The sequence below is a fragment of the Arvicola amphibius genome, chromosome 1, assembly GCF_903992535.2.
Source record: "Arvicola amphibius chromosome 1, mArvAmp1.2, whole genome shotgun sequence".
In the NCBI taxonomy this organism is placed as follows: Eukaryota; Metazoa; Chordata; class Mammalia; order Rodentia; family Cricetidae; genus Arvicola; species Arvicola amphibius.
Genome location: NC_052047.1, coordinates 143,077,689 through 143,096,916, shown reverse-complemented (window position 1 = coordinate 143,096,916; position 19,228 = coordinate 143,077,689). Strand labels below are relative to the sequence as shown.

Sequence of the window (19,228 nt, the reverse complement as noted above, 5' to 3'; positions counted from 1 at the left end):
CCAGGCTGCTGGGACTTACCACCAAGATGATGCCACACACGGCCAGCCAGCGGTGCAGGCTGGAGGCGGGCTTCCACTCAAAGCGTACCCAGCTGTAGGGCGTGAACTGAAAGGCAATCCTCTTCATCTTGCCCCTGGGAACCAGAAAGCCAGGAGCCTGAGGACAATGGCCAGGCCATAGCACCTGTGAGCCAGTGCTTACTGCCCACGGTCACACACAGCCACTCAGAGGGGCCTATTCACATGCCCAAGGCACCGGGACAGGAGGGGAACCTCATTCTTTAATGTCCCAGGTTTTGTTTTTGTGGTGCCAGGGACCAGGGCGATCTTCTTGTCCTCTACCTCTCCAGGGCTGGATCTATCTTGCTCAGTTCTGCCAGCCCTTTTCTTTTCTTTTCTTTTCTTTTCTTTTCTTTTCTTTTCTTTTCTTTGTGTGACAGGGTCTCTCTATTGTGTAGCTCTGGCTGTCCTGGAACTTGCTACCCGCCTCTGCCCCCCAAATGCTGGGTTAAAGGTGTGCACCACCTTGCCTTTGTTGCTGAGACAAGGTCTTACTATGTAGACTAGACTGGCTTCCTGGGACTAAAGGTGTGTGCCACTGGGCTTGGCTGATTTTTATTTTTTGAAACTAGGTTTTATGTAGCTCAGGCTAGCTAGCCTCAGACTTACTACACACCCAAGGATGACTGTGGGCTCCGGCTCCGCCTTTGCTGCCCAAATGCTGGGATCACAGCACATTTGCTTCATGTGGTTTCAGGGATTGAACAAAGGGCTTCGAGAATGGTAGGCTAGTACTCTACTAACTGAGCTGAGTTACATCCTCAGCCCCCACTTTTTTTTGGTTTTGAGAGTCTCAAAACTGAATTGCCTAGACTAGCCTCAAACCTCTGTGCTCAAAGAATTCTGCATCAGCTTCGGCAGCCGTGGAATCTGTGGGTGATACCACCACTTCTGGTATCATTTTTTTTCTTAGCAGAGAAACTGGGTATAGGGTTACACACTAGTGCTCCAGAGTTGGAAGGTGAGGGCAAGAGTCACCCTAGATGACACAGCAAGTTTGAGGCTGACCTGCGCTGTATGAAAGGAAGACCAAACAGGCCCACAGCCTCTTGAGAGAAGCAGGCCAGGGGACTACATGGAGGAGTCAGACAGGCGTTGACTCTCTACCACTCTAAGGTCTGAAGGACAAAGGCCCATCTTGCTTGCCACCCTCCTGAGCAGCAAGGCCTTGTGCTTGGGGGCCCAATGCCTGTGGTTCCCTCTACGACTCCCAAGATGTACTTGTAGGTTGGAATGTTCCAGAGGCCCTGCCACTTATATGTCTTCAAGGACAGCCACTCGAGGGTCTTCATGCCACAGTAGATGCCCAGCCCGTTGCAGATGAGGACGTCCATGATCCACTGGGTCAGGAAAGGAGAGGTGTTAGCCACGGGGCCTGCGACGACAGGACCAGGCCCACCCAGGCTGCGCCTTGCCCGCTGCACCTACATGGTCCCACCAGCACTCGCTGAAGTTGGGCAGCTGGTGCTCCAGGCTGTACTCCAGGAACTCGAACATCACACTGATGATCATACACATCCACCAGTCACGGATCATGAGGGTCTGTGAGGTGCCAGAAAGCACCCCATTAGGCTCTGCCATCCACTCCCTACAGATTGTGCCCTTCAGACAAACACTCCCAGCCTCCTGCCTCCAGCTCCCAGCCCAGTGGGTCCCTGGTATGTGCACTAGATGGGCAGCCGCCTTTCTAACATTAAGATTGCCACTCAAAAAGGAGGGACCCAGAAGTTTGGCACTGAGCTCTGACAGAAGGCCTGATTCAGGCTGTGTGCTATGGCTGACAGGCAGCACTATCATAGGTACACCAGGAACCCAGGCTGACCTGGGCTTTCTGCCTTGCCATTTCCCTCATTCCCTTTTCCTAACTGGCCACAGTGCTAGGACAGGGCACAGATCTGAGCAGCAGGGCCAGCACTAGCACCTGAATCCTGCTGAAAAACCGTGACGCTTCTGGGATTGCACATATTCTCCAGGACAGCTGTGCCTCCTCACCAGGGCACGCCCACCTACCACTCAGGTCTACTGTGGCCCCAAATGGCCTGGAACACGGAAGAAGGGGAGGCTAGAGAGAACCAGGGTGTCAGGCCAGCTAGAGCACCCTACCTTCAGATACCAGCCAATGAAGTGTGCAGGAACAAAGCCATCCAGCTTGTCCTGTAGGTAACAAGAATGGGACCCTTAGGCCCAGCTCCCACCTCAGGCAGTCCCTCCCTCAGGCAGTCTCCTTCCCTACGGTATCTTGGGCAAGTTTCCAGAGACCGCACAACTTCAAGCTATGCAAAGGCCCAGGGTCATTCCCTTCTCCTCCCTCACCCAAGCATCCAGGCTGGTTGATGCCAAGTCAGAGTCTGGCAAGGATGTTGGTGTGTGGACACCTTTAGATGACCGTGCTGGTAGCAGAGAGCAGGATGCCTCTCTGTGAATCCTCATCTAACATGAGCAGGCCCATGGGCCTGTACCCCATGTGCAGAGTCACACCACAGTGCCCCAAAGGAGCCTGAGGAAAAGCAGGAAGGTGGACAGTCTTGCAGGGTACCCTGCCTGACCCCATACAGTAAAGAACAGTCCTGGGGCTACTGAAGCCCCGCAGTTGAGGAGAACACCCCTACCCAGATGTTGTGGAAGGGGTCAGTCTTGTTGTCAGCATCATAGATGAGGCAGTTGCCCCCGTAGTCCCTCTCTGGCAATGGAACGCCCAGCCTGGGATCCACATACTTCAGAAACTGCCGGCCATCATGGACTGTCTGCAAAGCAGAGTCATCAGTGTGGTCAGGCTTAGCAGGGCAGCCTGGATGGAGAAGTCTGTGATGTGACCTCTGTCTTGGTCAGCATGTCACAGGAACAGCAGCCCTTCCACTCCAGCTAGAGCACCTTGAGTCCCGGGGAGCCATCAAGGCACAAATGCCAGCCCTACAACACTGTCTCCAGCGGACACAGGACTAGATCCCTACCCAGAAGAGACAGCCCTGCACTGCTGCCTTTCCACAGTCCAGGCCACTCTGTCAGACACAACTCCATCTTCTGTCCCCTCGGTGGAGGAAGCACTTCTGGACACAAAAGAGGAGGGGTCCTGAGCAAACCCCCAGCTAGGACAAGGGGAGGCCAGCAGAGGAGACAGAAGTGAAAGCTCACCATAGACAGGAGAGAAAGCGGGAACAGACTGGCCAGCTGACAGTCTAGCCCCTGATCTCAAAGTCTGAGTTCACCTGTCCCTGGTGCAGAGACGTCACAGATGGCCACCTTGCTAATGTCGTGTGCCCTGGAAATTAGCAAGACTTGAGGACATGCCGAGGCAGGAATGTTCCTGAAACCACCTTCTAGCGTAGGCCCTAAGGCCTCAAACGAAGTCAGAAAAGGTGAGTTCTGGGTTTGGCAGAAGTTCAGAATCAGGGGTACCTGTTTCTAGGTTCAAAACACCTGCAAAACACCCACTGCCCCTGATCAACATGCAAAAACCCTATAACCCCATGGCACTGTTTTAGAGGGTAGGATAGGCAGGAAGTAGCCAGGCTGCAGAAGGACCTTCAAGATAGAGAACTAAAACTGATGTGATCACAGTGATGTGTTACACAAATGGAGGGGCTGTCTGTGGCCAAGAACTGGGCATGTGAGCAGCAAACCCAGTTCCCAGATTGCACTCTCTTAAGACTCTCCTCCATCCTCCAGGAAAGGAACAGGGCTCCAGGGAAAGGGCCGATTCCAGGGATCAGGAAGGGGTGCACACAACTGGAGCATCCTATGGTATGAGTCAGGAAAGGCCTCAACAAACAAAACACCAAGAACCACTTTTGAAGGGGGTGTGTCAAACAAGATAGAAACCAAATGAGAGCTGCCTATGGCCTAAAGAACTTCAATAAAAGGGGCTGGAGAGATGGCTCAGCGGTTAAGAGCATTGCCTGCTCTTCCAAAGGTCCTGAGTTCAATTCCCAGCAACGACATGGTGGCTCACAACCATCTGTAATGAGGTCTGGTGCCCTCTTCTGGCCTTCAGGCATACACACAGATAGAATATTGTATACATAATAAAAATAAATAAAAAAAAAAACTTCAGTAAAAACTTAAAGTCAGTATTTGACTACAACCTTTAACAAAGTCACAATGATTACAATAAATTATTAGATACTTAACATATGGTGGAAAAGAGACAGGTTTTCCTAAGAGGAATCCCAATCACTCACACACACACACACACACACACACCCTAAGGTAGCGGAGCTCAAGTCCTGGCTCCTCCTCCCATGTGGACAGCACACAGAAACTTCCTTCTAGGGAGTAGAAACATGCTGTAAAGGGCACCATAAGGAGGGGACACTGCTGGTGCTGCTTATCAATGATTAGGTCAGTTTTACCTGCAGAAGCCCTGCTGGCAGACGGCATCTACCTTAACCCCGCTCAAATCCTAAGAAATACATCAGACAAATTCTAACTAACTATGACGACAAAGTCAGAAAAAAAAAAAAAAAAATACAGCTCCAGGAAATCAGAGACACGTGTCTCATGAATACAGATGCAAAGATCCTAAGCAAAATACGATGGAAGACGAATCTACACTACAGACAGGGCCCTCTCAGTTACCTGGCTTTTTCGGTCTTTTTTTTTTTTTTTTCTCTGAAGCTGAGGACTGAACCCAGGGCCTTGGGCTTGCTAGGCAAGCGCTCTACCACTGAGCTAAATCCCCAACCCCCAGGGTCCTCTCAGGAACACATCATAGGTTCCAGTAAGAAAATCATGCCAAGTATGGTGGTAAACACCTGTGATCAGAGCACTTGAGAAATATAAGCAGGACTACTGGAAGCTTGGGCCAGCCTGGGCTATACATGACAAGACCTTATCTCAAAAACAAAGCAGAACAGAACACCCCAAATAAAACACATTTTAAAAATTAATCAATATAGGGCTAGGAAACTGGCTCAGAGGTTAAGAGCACTGGCTGCTCTTCCAGAGGTCCTGAGTTCAATTCCCAACAACCACATGGTGGCTCACAACCATCTATGATATCTGGTGTCCTCTTCTGATGCACAGGCATATAAGCAGGCAGAACACTGTTCATGTAATAATAAATAAATAAATCTTTAAAAAATTAATATAAGCCGGGCGGTGGTGGCGCACGCCTTTAATCCCAGCACTCGGGAGGCAGAGGCAGGAGGATCTCTGTGAGTTCGAGACCAGCCTGGTCTACAAGAGCTAGCTCTAGGACAGGCTTTAAAGCTGCAGAGAAACACTGTCTCGAAAAACCAAAAAAAAAAAAAAAAATTAATATAAATGACATCATCAATAAAGGAAAACACATAATCATCTCACTTAATGTAGAAAATGCATCTGAGAAAATCTAATATCCTAAAATCAAATAATACAAACACTCAACCAGCTACAACTGAGCTGCTTTTACTTGGTGAAGGCTTCTAGGAAAAGTCAGAGCTCTCAGCACACTCAGGACAGAAAGGCAGATACTCCACTAAGATCAAGAACCAGTTAAGGAGGTCCATGTTTGCACTCAATACATTTCTGGAAGGCCCACTACAGGAGTCAGGCAAGAGTGACAAATAGAAAGCCCCAGACAGCAAACAAGTGTTACACACATGGCCAACACAAATGGAGCTGCTGTCTGTAGCCGAGTACCAGGACCCCTGACCAGCAAACCCCACTCCAAGATTACAGTCTCTTAAGACTATTATTCTCCATCCTCTAGGAAAGGAACAGGGCCCTAGGGAAAAGGCAGATGGCAGGAACTAGAGAACATCAAATCCTGTACTTCTGTAGGATTTGATGTTTAGCAAGGTCACAGTGCACAAACCAACATGAAAATAAACTGTATTTCTACACACTATTAACAAGCAGTCCAAAACAAAACTGAGAAAACAATTCCACTCAGTAAGGCATGAAAGTGAGTAAAATCCTCGGGAATAGTTTAACAAAGAAAGCACAAAACTTACAGCAATAAAACTATAAAACACAGGAGGAAAAAAATTAAGGACCTAAATAATGGAAAAAGACCCCATGCTCATGGATCTCAAGTCTTAATAACGTTGGGGTGGCAGTATTCTAAACTGTCAACATCTCACCTGCTAGGGCTGGGGTGTGGCTCAGTAGTAGAGCGCTTGCCTAGCATGCAGGAGGCCTGGGTTCCATCCCCAGCACTGCAAAGAAAGAAAAAGAAATCTCATGGGCTCTTTTACATAGCCAGAAAGGGATTCTATCATTCGTTTGGAAATGTAGATCAGATGACACAGGACAGTCTTGAGAGAGAAGATCAAAGTGCGGAAGACTACACTGCCCCTGACAACCATACACCCACCAGCCTCTGCAGAGCATCAGCCCATGAGAAGCAAGGTCAGCTTGAGGAGCCCAGAAGATGTGAACCTAGGTGTGCTGTGCTGTTTCCAAGTAGACCCCTGGCAGAAAAAATACAAAACACAAAACCAAGAAATGCCACCGTATACCCATTAGGATATAACTCCACTTGCCAGCAGCAACTCCACCTTGGAGCACTCACACAACAGAACTGAGGGGAAGCAACAGCAAGTCAGTGCTGGTGGGGTACAAGATGGCACAGCCATGCTGAAGGCAGCCTGGCGGTTCCTCAAACCGCTGAGGGCACATGTGTGAGGTGATCAGCGAGACCACTACAGCCTGTTGAGGACAGACATGGAAATCTGTGTCCATACAAGAGAGCAGCCATGAGTCACAGCAGCTCCAAATGGGAAACCAAGTGCCTCTCAGCTCTGCTGAGTGGTCAGATTGGCACCCTGAAGTGTCTCTCAGCTGACGATACAGTGGACCTCAGAAGGACGATAAGCTCTGGCTAGCTCCACTCATGGGCTGTTCTGAGACAGATCGTGACAGATGGCAGGTAACTGTAGGACAGAACAGAGACTATCGAGGGCTTTGAGTGGGTTTTCAGGTGATGGAGCTGTTCTGGTCTTACTAGGATGTCAATACACGCACAGGGACTCGGCCCTGATAACCGCCACAGATGGCACAGCAACAAACCTGGCCACTCACTCATGAAGCTCAGAGTTCAGTGAGTGAACCATTAGTGAGTACATAATGTAACACTCCGTCCCACTCCACCCCCTGCTGAGTCGCCAGCCCCACCATCTCTGTGGGTCCCAGGCTAGGCCAAAGTTCAGAAAGCCCGAGCTGTTCAGCTACAAGCCAGGGCAAATCTGCTGGACTACACATTTTCTGTCCTGAAATCAGATGAGCTGCCTTCTCCAGCCTGTGCCTGCACCCACACTCAGACAGCCCCTCCACACTGGCCCTCCCGGAGTGAGACAGTGTGTGTCTGCCTGTGCTGGTCCAGCCTGACTCCTTGCCAGGACTTGGGGGCTGACAATCAAGGTCTCCTCTATTATCTATTCCTACGTTATCAACCAAGAAAAACTGCTTACCTGGAAGAGGATGAAGATGAGAAACAACTCGTAGACCACACTAACACACAGCCAAAACCGCCAGTAAGCTACAACAAGATAACAGCAATGTCAGGGGCTCTGTTCTGGGCCTCTGGGCTCCACCCAGCCTCAGGAGGGGCTTCATCAGATAGTATTCTTCTGGGGGTACTCAGGTGTCCTTTGTAGAATTTTCACAAGGCCTAAATAAATTTACACACAAAGCTTCTCTCTGAAATGCATCCTCCATCCCAGTCCTGAGGAGTTATTTTATTTTGCCTTACTACAGAGGCAGAGGCCTGTAATACTGGGTAGACGTGGTGGCGGTGGCACCCTACTCCTACATGTGCTGCTGCATGCATGTACTGCTGACCCGCTCTAGGTTCTGCTGGACATTTTTCTAGGGATGAAAACCTTGTAATTCTAATATGTTTAGTTTTTAATCAAGAATGAGTATAAAGTTTTAGACTTCATTTAGGAAGGTGTTTTAACACAAACCTTACCAGTAGACTTCTGATATTCAAATACCCTCCATCCTCAACAACACCATGGTACTGAAGAGATAGGGAGGTGCCAGGCATTCAGAATTTGTGACCTATCTATCTGGTTGAGAATGACCAACCCAGATAGGAAACACGATGTGGGACGCTCTTAATGGATTTGCTCATGTTACTCTGCGTTACACAGATGGAGGTTATGAATTTTCTTTACACTTGAAGTGGAGGAAGAGCCTGCGTGAAAATCTTCACCTGCGCTGGAGGTGCAATGGCAGTCGAGGGCGGCAAGATGACCCACGCCACTGAGGGTCGCATAATGAGCGGGGAGGGAGGGGTCCTCTTAAAAGAGGCAGATACGATTTTTTTTTTTTTTAAATTTTTCAAGACAAGGTTTCTCTGTGTAACAGCCCTGGATATTCTGGAGATCACTTTGTAGAGCAGGCTGGCCTTGAACTCACAGATATTTGCCTGCCTCTGCCTCCCAAGTGCTGGGATTAAAGGTGTGTGCCACCACCACCCAGCCCAACAGTAAGGTTCATCAGCTCTGAAACAGACATCATCTGTTCGCTAGTGCCGTTTCCTGTCTTTCCCATATCTTTTTCAAGGAAGAGCCCAAATCAGAAGTTGAACTACCTGAATCCTTGCCTCTACACCCTGCCCCCAAACTCCCCGACCGCTGGGTGTGGTGGGTTTGATGCCAGGGTCCCTTGTCCACTTAAATATAAAATGTGAGACAGGAACACAGGCTGTTCAGCAGTGCTAGGGATGACATCTGAACCCTAGCTTTGAACACAGCCCAGATAGAAGAACCAGGAAAAGGGCTGAGGCTGCGGCTCACACACTCGTCTAGCATGCATGAGGCCCAGGGTTCAGCTCCTAGCACTGAACACAGACAAAACAAAAAACAAAAAATTGAAGCACGGAGGGAGGCTGTTTCAAAGGAACCAGGACCTGTTTCAAGGTGTTCATAGCCAATTAAAGTTTCCAAATAAAGCAACTCCCCAGAGAGGTCAGCTGAAACTCATTTTGCTGCTCTAATGAGGCCAGGCAGATAATGGCTCCAGCCGAGGCAGCTTGACTGGGTCTTCCTAAGTGCAGACCAAGAGGTAGGGTGGAGGGCACAGTCCTGCAGAAAGGTCCCTCCCATGGTGATACCTGTTGATGTCTCACTTAGCTACATCACAAGCCTTTTGACTGGAGGCTCTGATGGCTCCAAGTTCAGTACATTAACAGAAAGTGAGGTGGGCGGTGGGAGACGGCAGAGGAACAACTCCCGACACAATAAGACAAGAATGGTAAAAGCCTGGAGCTCACACAGAGCAACCGCACTGGAAGGAAAGGCAGAGCAGAGCTCTCCAAGTAACTCACAGGTGAGCACGCATGTTAAGAGGAAGAGGACTCAAGCATGGCAACTCGGGCCTTTAATCTCAGCACTCGGGGAGAGACAGGCAGATATCTGAGTTGAAGACCCGACTGGTCTACAGGGTAAGTTCTGGGCAGCCAAGCTACACAGTGAGACAAAAAAAAAGGGAGAGGAGCAACATCCATCCAAGTACTGGGAGCCAGAGCAACAGTCACTTAGCTCAGCGTCAGTGGGAGCCTCTGAAAACTCTAAACCCTTTCAGACTTGTGCTTGCCAGGATGTAGGGGGCTTGTCCCCTGGACCTGCAAGTCTTAGAGACACTTCCAGTGTCCAGCATGCTCCTGTCTGTCATGTTCACTGAGATGTGGCTTCCAAGATGAGGAAGTATGCCTTACTGGATGGGCTTACAGTCTTCTTCCAAACACAGGACAAGCACTTAGCAATTAGCCCCATCTCCTTGTACACATGCAGTTTTATTGTAACAAAGCAATGTGTACAACTTTAACACCTAAAACTGAGCATCCTTCCTTTCTAGTGAAAAATCAAATATACGTGTGTAATAATAATAATTAAAAAAATAGAGAATGTCAACTCCAAATAAAATTCTAGCCGGGCGGTGGTGGCGCACGCCTTTAATCCCAGCACTCGGGAGGCAGAAGCAGGCGGATCTCTGAGTTCGAGGCCAGCCTGGTCTACAAGAGCTAGTTCCAGGACAGACTCTAGAAACTACAGGGAAACCCTGTCTCGAAAAACCAAAAAAAAAAAAAAAAAAAAAAAAAAAAAAAAAAAAAAAAAAAAAAAAAAAAAAAAAAAAAAATTCTATAGGTTTTGTTGATTTCCCTACTGTATGGTGGAGTTCAAGTCATCATTCAGAAAGACTTATTTCAGAAGTTACATCTGAAAACATCACAATTAAACATGTCATCAAAGGAGAAACCATGCCGCTAAAACAAATTGGGCACTTTTTAATTATTTTGCTTTTCTGTGGCTCTGCTCCAAACCTTACTGAGGCAAGGGCTCCGAGGGTGGAGGACTACTAAGGCTACGAGAAGACTCAGTAATCGAGCAGCAATCACACAGCCTACTGGGATGCCTGAAGGGCCCAGCTCAGAACTTCTGGGCCACAGGGCAGTCATGTTCACAACTCATAACTAACTTACCCTTGGCAGACATGCCCCATCCTTAAGGGCTAATCATCCCTTATCTCTGCTCCTACAGTGGTTTGTTATACAATTAGGTAAGTACACAGAGACTCGTGGGCAAAATCTCAAGACTGCCTAATTCACAAAATACAAAACAAAAAACCCACAATCAAACAAAACCTAGGAAAACCAGCAGTGTTGTGGCACTCACTGTGGTCCTAGTATTCAGGAAGGGAGGCAAGGGAATTCCATGAATCCAGGCATCTGAGAATAGCCTGAGCAATAGTGAGACCCTCCCTCAAAAATTAGTAAATAAATAAATATACACAACACATCCAAATTTAAGTGTTTATTTTTTTACATGCCTAAAAATAGTTTCTGTATTTCAACAGTTATAATCTCATTGAGACAGAAAAGAAACACGTTTCTAAATATACGCTGAGGCCCTAGTCACACCAAGTTGTAGCCTCAAGCGCCTCCTAGTCTGAGCTCTGGCCAACTGAGGAGAAAAGTGGGTGGCTTATGACCTCCAGGTGAGGTTCACAGGGAACAATTTGATGCATGGATTTGTCAGAACTTGGGAAAGGGTGATGGAGACAGCACCCAACGGCTACCTCTAGGTCTCTAGCCCCTCCTGTGATCCTAGGGCACCCTGGTCTGCAGGAAGAATGTGAGGGGGCCATAGGACAGGTGGAAGGAAGTATAGTCAGCTCTTCCAGACATGGAGGTAGCAGCCACAGGAGCTGGCAGAAGAGGACAGGACATTCACATCCAGCAGAACAAACATAGCAGCTGTTCAGAACAGAAGGGATACGCAGCACACATGGAGAGAGAAACAGCAAGTTACCTGGATGAGGTCTGGAAAATGGCCCGTCTTTGGCTTGTGTGACTCCAAAACATAAGAAAACCAAAATACTGGCCACAATACCTCTGCAAATAAAGAACAAACAGCCCCTCAGTGTGTGCAAGCTTCTTTTAGGTTGGAGGCTGCAGGGACCCCAGAGGACACCCATGTTAGGCAGGATCAAGTGTGAGGAGCAGCCCACAACTCATTCTGGCAGTCACCTTGCAGGAGGCTGATCCACAACGGCTCATTTCTCCTCAACAGCCCCTAAGCAGCACCTCTCAGGTGTCCTTGTGGTAGGTTTCTTTGCTTTTCTTTGGTGGTTTTTCGAGACAGGGTTTCTTTGTAGCTCTGGAGCCTATCCTGGAACTAGCTCTGTAGACCAGGCTGGCCTTAAACTCAGAGATCCACCTGCCTCTGCCTCCCAAGTGCTTGGATTAAAGGTGTGCGCCACCACTGCCAGGCCAGGTGATAGGTTCCTTATGTCATTTACAGTGCCACCACTCATCCGCTTGGACACATGATGATTAGACCTCACAACCCCCTAAAAATGTCAGGATCTATTGGCTATCTAACGGCCCAACAGGTCTTCCCAGAGATTTTGTCCTTTTGGAGGTTCAAGACAGAAGATAAGTATGATGTCTACATGTAGATCAAACGCTGAAAATGGTACAAGGTGCAGAAGCACGGACCCCACAGGGCCAGGGCTGTACTGTAGGAGGTCCAAGGCTCTCAGTTCAGGTTGTAGCTATGAGGCCATGCTCCCTGCTAAGTACTAGCTTGGACCAATGTTCAGAGATACCAGTCCCTCCCTGCTTTGCCTGTGCTGTGCTGAGTGTCCTTAGTATCCCGAGACCCTAGCTCATCGAGGTGGCACAAGCCAAGAAAACTGAGTACTGATTGCCAACCATGTACAGCTGAGAGTCCCAGTCATAGCAGAACATCTGCAGTCCTCTAAGGCACTTGTGACTTTCTAGATTAGTCTCCTCCCTGGCTCCACCACTGCTGCCAGGAACAGAGCCCTTACTACTTAGCTCTGCAGGAGGAATCACAGCTCCATCTCAGATGCACTAGCAAGACAGGTGGGAAAGGCACCTGGAAAAGGCACTTTGAAGTGATGCCTCAAGTAAGACACAGCCCAACTTAGCTGCCTTCCAGTGCAGACTGATAAACTATTAGGACAGTTAAATAGTCCCCATTCCCAAAAGGACAGAAAAAAGATCACGACAAGGTGACACCACTGCTCTGCTTACCTGAGACAAGCCTGTGTCACATCCATCTGGGGCCATCAGTGTGCCCCAACGACACACTCACCCATGGCCCATGTGAATGACTTGTAAGAAGTACCTGAGTACTTGAAAGTATGCTAGTTGAGCAGAAGTAACGAAAAGGAAAACATTCGGCTTACATTTTTAAAAATGGACTTTTAACCAAGTAAGATGCACACTTTACCCTATTTCTCCAGTTCCCTCTAAAACCCTCCTCTGCCTCTCTGCAGGCTCCTCAGGTGCGGACAGAGCTGGATGTGCGCAGAGCTGTCCAGCCTGTTTGAGGATGTTCCTGCTGCTTCCCTCACAGCAAGAATATGGCTGTGGGCTTGGGGAGGACGTCCTAGGGGGCAAAGGCCCCTGGACGCTAACTATCGTCCCCACTATCAACCTGACCTGTTCTCAGGACTCTGAAGCTGACCCTCTGAAGAGCTGAGCACAGCTCTTCTCTATAACAGAGCAATCCTCCACCCCCTCGCTGAGCTCTGGGGAAGGAGCAGGAAAGGGGCAGGGCTTAAAGCTTCCTCAGCTAGAGTTCATGTGGGATTCTTCTGCATGGGAACCATGCCCCTTGCTTCTGTTTGCCGATTTAATCAATTATCTCACTGTGGACTCCTGAACATGAGATTTCGTGCTTTGAGTAATGCTCCAACATCACTTTACTGACTTTGTTGCTCAGTTTTTGGGTTTTTGTTTTGTTTGTTGTTGTTATTGTTTTTAATTTGAGACAAGGTTTCTTTGTGTAGCCCCGACTGTCCTGGAATTCACCCTGTAGACCAGGCTGCCTCTGCCTCTGAGTGAAGGGATTAAAGGTGCGCACCACCAACACATTTTTTTTCTTTTAAAGAAAACATGCCGTGTTTTGGCACACACCTTTGATCCCAGCACTTAGGAGGTAAAAGCAGGAGGATCTCTGTGAGTTTCTGAGTTTAAGGGTCAGCCTGGTCCACAGAGCCAGTTTCAGGACAGCCAAGGCTACACAGAGAAAGACCTGCCCCCACCCCCGTTCTCCTCGTCATTGTCCATCATGCACTGGAGCAGCTCTGTGTGTGGCAGCCACGTTTCATATTAGCTAGTATATTTTAGTAATGGAGATATATGTGGCTGTACACTGATGGCACTGTATGTAAAGCATTTGAGTGTGCACACACTTCATCTTTGGAGGATCCGAAAACCAGCATTCCACAGATACCAGGGTAATTGTATGTGTGGATATAGGGGTGAAGGCAAGCGTGCACCATTCTCTGTTCTCAGAGCCTACAGCTAGCCTTACCCTAGTGGCTACAAGTACACCCAGCACCCAAACCTTGGCTTCTGGTGTTCCTCAGTGTGAGATCCAGACTCCATGGAGTCACTGTAAGCCCAAGACTGAGGCAGAAAAGGCCCAAGATCAGCCTAGAAGTTCCTGCTGTGTCTGAAGCTCAGAAGAGCTGCAGTGTCTGAAACCTAGAAGAGCTGCGGTGTCTGAGACCCAGAAGAGCTGCGGTGTCTCCGGTCATCTCACGGCAGCACCCACAGTCAAACTGAGCAACAGGCCGGGCGGTCGCACACGCCTTTAATCCCGGCACTTGGGAGGCAGAGGCAGGCAGGTCTCTGAGTTCAAGGCCAGCCTGGTCTACAGAGCTATTATTTCCTGGACAGGCTCCAAAGCTAAGGGAAACCCTGTCTCGAAAAAAAAAAAAAAAAAAAAAAAGCACTGACTGTTTGCCCAGGACGCGGGTTTAATTTCTAGCACCCATAAGACAGCTATAACCATCTTTAACTTCAGTTCCAGGAGATCTGTCATGGGCACCAAACACACAGACAAAATCCCCAAACACATAAAATTGAGAGAGAAAGATCTTAGTTCCCTAAGCTGCTTTCCAGTGTGGACAGACTCTGCATCCCTATTAGTAATGAGCGAGCTGCTGCTGTCTCAGATCCTTTCCGTCTCCCTAGAGGTGTGTGGTGGCGTCTCACCATTTTAGTTCTGAGACACAGTGGCAGCAGTGCTGCCCATTTCAGATGCTGCTTCCTCTGTTTCCTCCTGGGTAAAGTATCTGCTCAAGCCTTTCTCCATCAAGATTTATTTATTTATTTGGTTGGGTAGTTTTTTGAGATAAGATTTCTTGGTGTAACAGCTCTGGCTGTCCTGGAACTTGCTCTGTAGACCAGGCTGGTCTTGAACTCACAGAGATCCACCTGTCTCTGCACTCTGAGTGCTTTATTTTTATAACTTTTAATTATATGTATGTGAGAATGTGCACATAAGTGCAGGTCCCTGGAAGGTATTAGATCCGCAGGAGCCAGAGTTACAGACCGTGATGGGCCACTAGATATGGGTGCTGAGACTGACCCTGGTTCCCCACAAGAACAGTACACATTCTCAACAGCTGAGCCGTTGCTCTGGCCCTCTGTCCTGAGAACAGAGTTATCATACTGTCCAGGCTGGGCTCCTATTCATGGGTTCAAGCAATCTCCTACGCCTCAGCCTCTAGAGTAGCTGGGAGTACATATGTGTATCAACACATTTTAATTGTGACTGCCCTTTTAAAAATGTGAGTGGGTTTTCATTTTGTTCTGTTTGAGAGAAGAGGCAGGATCTTGCTATGCAGTCCAGACTGGTCTTGAACTTAGGATTCTCCTGCTTCAAACTCCTGAGTTCTGAGATAAGAGGTATGTGCCATTATGCCTGGCCTTTATAGCTGTACAATTTTTTTTTTTTTTTTTTTTGGTTTTTCGAGACAGGGTTTCCCTATAGTTTCTAGAGCCTGTCCTGGAACTAGCTCTTGTAGACCAGGCTGGCCTCGAACTCAGAGATCCGCCTGCCTCTGCCTCCCGAGTGCTGGGATTGAAGGCGTGCGCCACCACTGCCCGGCTGTACAATTTTTTAAAACTGTAAATGGGATGGACACTTGGCTAACCGAGGCGAGAGAACCTCAGGTGTCCCCAGATCACCACACAGATGGTAAATCTGCGTGGCACAGCACAGCAGTTCTGACTGTCCCCAAAGACACACAACCACTGTTGTGGAGAGAAGCGAGACACAGAAGAGCAACATAGTAACTCCACTCCTGAGCCAGCAGCAGGCTCACAGATGTGAGCAGCTCAACACACCAACCTGTAACTTTATCAGAAATGCATTAAATTATAGGCCAATAAGGTTTATATGAGAAGAAAGAGCTATACAGTGGCCTGTGCCTGGAGTCCTGGCCCTTCAGGAAGCTGAAGCAAAAGGAGTACTTGAGCCCTGGAGTTCAAGAACAGACTGGCAGCCAGGCATGGTAAATCACACCTTTAATCCCAATACTTGGGAGGCAGAGGTGAGTGGATTTCTGTGAGTTCCAGACCAGCTTGGTCCACACAGTGAATTCCAGAACAGCCAGAGACCCTGTCTAAAAATACCCCTCCCACACACAACCACTCCCCTCAAAAAAAAAAAAAAAAAAAAAAAAAAAAAAATCCAAAACCAAAAATCCCATACTGGCAATACAGTGACCCTTCTTCCCACATGTCAAAAACAATGATACACAAGTTGAAATTAAAGACTTTCCAAAAGGGGCAGAGGCAGGTGAATCTCTGTGACTTCGAGGCCAGCCTGGTCTACAAAGCGAGTTCCAGGACAACCAGGGTTAGACAAAGAAATCTTGTCTTGAAAAACAAGAAAGAAAAATGTTAAAAATAAATTTGGGGCAGGGGGTCTGGAGGGATGACTCCGTGGTTAAGAGCACCGAGGAACTTGGACTTCCCACAGGGCAGGGAACCCTTACTGCTCTCTGGACAGGAGAGGGAGGGGGAATGGAGGGGGGTAGATGGGAGGCGGGGAGGAGACAGAAATTTTTTTTTTTAATATTTATTTATTTATTATGTATACAATATTCTGTCTGTGTGTATGCCTGAAGGCCAGAAGAGGGCACCAGACCTCATTGCAGATGGTTGTGAGCCACCATGTGGTTGCTGGGAATTGAACTCAGGACCTTTGGAAGAGCAGGCAATGCTCTTAACCACTGAGCCATCTCTCCAGCCCCCCCAGAAATTTTTAATTAAAAAAAAAAAAAAAAAAAAAGAGCACTGACTGCTCTTCCAGAGGACCTGGGTGTGATTCCCAGCCCCCACATGTCAGTTCACAACTGCCTGTGACTCTAGTTCTAGGGAATCCAATGCCCTCCGTCCCACAAACATATATGAAGGCAAAATCCTTATTTGTATAGTGTGAAAAAAAATGAAAGGCAGAATACCAATGCATATAAAATAGAAATAAATTAATTATAAAAAAATGAACAAATAAATAAATCTTGGGGAACTGGAGAGACAGTGCAGTGGTTAAGAGCACTTGTTGCTCTTACAGAGGACCCAGATTCAGATTCCAGCACCCATGGGCAACTCACAACTGTCTGTAGCTTCAGGGGATTTGACGCCCTCTTCTGGCCTCTGAGGACACTCGCCTAGTCTAAAACATACACTCAAATATATAAAAATAATTTGTTATTTGTAAGTAAGTCTTGGGGTTGTGTCTCTGTGCAAGCAAGAGTGCTTGCCTGGCACATTTGAGTGTCTGAGTTCCATCCACAATACCACAAAAGTTATAAAATATTTCTATAAGGCTGGTGAAATGGCTCAGCAGGTAACATGCTTGTCACTAAGCCTGACAATTTGAGTTCCATCTCTTGAATCTGCATGGAGAAAATTAACTCCCAAAGGTTATCCTCTGACACTTGTGCATGTGTGTATTGTACATGCTTGAACACAAATAAACATGCAAACAAATACACATAATGGAAAAATATTTTTGACACACAAAACCTATCCTAAGGGCATAAGAAAACTCCCACATATTCAGGTTCCAGGATCTATCAGAAGAATTACAGGCCAGAAAGGTCAGTAATTCTTCATGCCCTTAAAGAGGAAAGAGGAGACAAAGACCACGAGTAGTGGGTGTCCTGTGTTCCCTGAGGAGCAGTAAGGCAGCTCTCCTGAGGTAAGTGCTGAGAAGAGTGGCCTCACCCACACAGGTCCATAGTGCCACCCTCCTTAAGCATGGGAGTCTGAGCTCTTGGACTCTCCAGGTCTGGGTCACCTACTATTGACAACAAGACCAACACACTGGGTGGCCAACAGCTCTGTAACTGCTCTGGCAGATGCTTGGTGACACCTTTGCAGGTTCCTGCTCTTCGGAGAGAAGGCTTTGCTCTTCTTGGAGGCAATTCTTTTCCAGTGACATCAGAGCTGAGCATCTTTAGCTGATTCTACTTCTCATACATAGAAATCTTTTGGGGGAGTAGGCTGTGCCTTTAGGGTTAAACCCTGAGCCCCTAAGCCATACATTCAGCCATGGAGAGCACCTTCTGAGGTGTAGCCATGTCCTGTCTCTTTGGACTTCTTACCAGCCTCCATGCCCAGGCAAAAGAGGTGAATTCAGAGAAATCCAGCAGACACAGTTCTTTTCTTCTTCTTCTTCTTTTTTTTTTTTTTTTTTCCTTTGAGACAGGGTCTCACTATGTAGCAACAGCTGTCCTGGAACTCTCTATGGACACCAATCTAGCTTCATACTCATAGAGATCTGCCTGCTCTGTTTCCCAGTGCAGAAAGGTGTGCACCATCATGTCCTTTTTGGTTATTTTTGAGACAAGGTCTCATGTAGCCCAGGCTGGTCTGGAAATCACCATGTAGCCAAGATTGGCCTTCAACTTCTGATCCTCCTGCCTCTGTTTCCCAAGTGCTAGGTTTACATGTATGAACAATCATACCTAGCTAAGACTAGTTCTATTTGAAAATTCCCTCTGAGCAGATGTAGGCACAGCCAAGAGTCCACTGCCTCCATACCCCGAGTCTAACATCTGCAGATAGCCCCTCTGCCAGGACCCTACCTTAAGAGCATGCTGAGCTTACAGGCTTAGCTTGGGACTTAAAAGTATAGTGGAGGGCTGGAGAGATGGCTCAGAGGTTAAGAACATTGCCTGCTCTTCCAAAGGTCCTGAGTTCAATTCCCAGCAACCACATGGTGGCTCACAACCATCTGTAATGGGGTCTGGTGCCCTCTTCCGGCCTGCAGGCGTACACACAGACAGAATATTGTATACATAATAAATAAATATTTTAAAAAAGAGTATAGTGGAAGCCTTTCTAAGAAAGGAGGGAGACACAGGCAAGCCTATAGATGACAGTGAGCAGGAAGTGCCAGTATAGACCCAACCAGACACGATGGACAAGAGAAGGCCTGGTGGGCCTGGAATCAAGCCATCCCAAGCTCAGGGGGAAAAAATGAGGAAACTCCTAAGAGGCTGACTCTGAGTTGAAGTTACTGAACAGTAAAGAAACGCACAGAAAACGGGCCAAGAACGGCTGGGCAACCAGCTAGAGAGAGTATCTGTATTGCCCAAGAAAGGTAGTGGAAGCCTGTGAGTCCAGCAGTCTGAAGGCAATGTTTCACCACAAGAACCCAAGGGCATATGCTCCATTACAAGGTTCACTGCTGGTGGCTCTACACCCCAGACAGGCTGGGTATCCTTATGTCCTAGAGTCTACCACAGTGAGGGTGAGCTGCGTGGTGTGATGTCACTCTCACAAGGCCTGCAGATACTGGAGGGGGGGTGACTACATCCACATGTTCACACCATACTCACTGTGACCCTATTCAATTCTTATTGCAAAGTACTAAGACTTCCATTTTTCTTTTTTTTAAAAAAA

General features: G+C 47.9%; 1 protein-coding gene and 1 non-coding gene across 6 annotated transcripts in view; one reads left to right on the top strand and one right to left on the bottom strand.

Annotated features, from left to right (window-relative positions):
* Positions 1-19,228, bottom strand: part of Ptdss2 (phosphatidylserine synthase 2) — a 35,333-nt gene that overhangs the window by 1,655 nt on the left and 14,450 nt on the right. For 4 of the 5 annotated variants that reach the window (XM_038323468.2, XM_038323460.2, XM_042054790.1 and 1 more), the window contains 7 exons: positions 11,298-11,380; positions 7,452-7,519; positions 2,670-2,804; positions 2,164-2,214; positions 1,489-1,602; positions 1,282-1,400; positions 20-134 (listed from right to left, as the gene is read on the bottom strand). In XM_038323468.2, the coding sequence (XP_038179396.1) occupies positions 20-134; positions 1,282-1,400; positions 1,489-1,602; positions 2,164-2,214; positions 2,670-2,804; positions 7,452-7,519; positions 11,298-11,380 (685 nt within the window). Of the gene's footprint in view, positions 1-19; positions 135-1,281; positions 1,401-1,488; positions 1,603-2,163; positions 2,215-2,669; positions 2,805-7,451; positions 7,520-11,297; positions 11,381-12,547; positions 12,784-19,228 lie in introns of those variants that run through there. The other variant, XM_038323475.2, reaches the window with a different exon arrangement.
* Positions 6,133-6,203, top strand: Trnaa-agc. The gene has a single exon. It is a non-coding gene; the product is annotated as a tRNA-Ala (tRNA).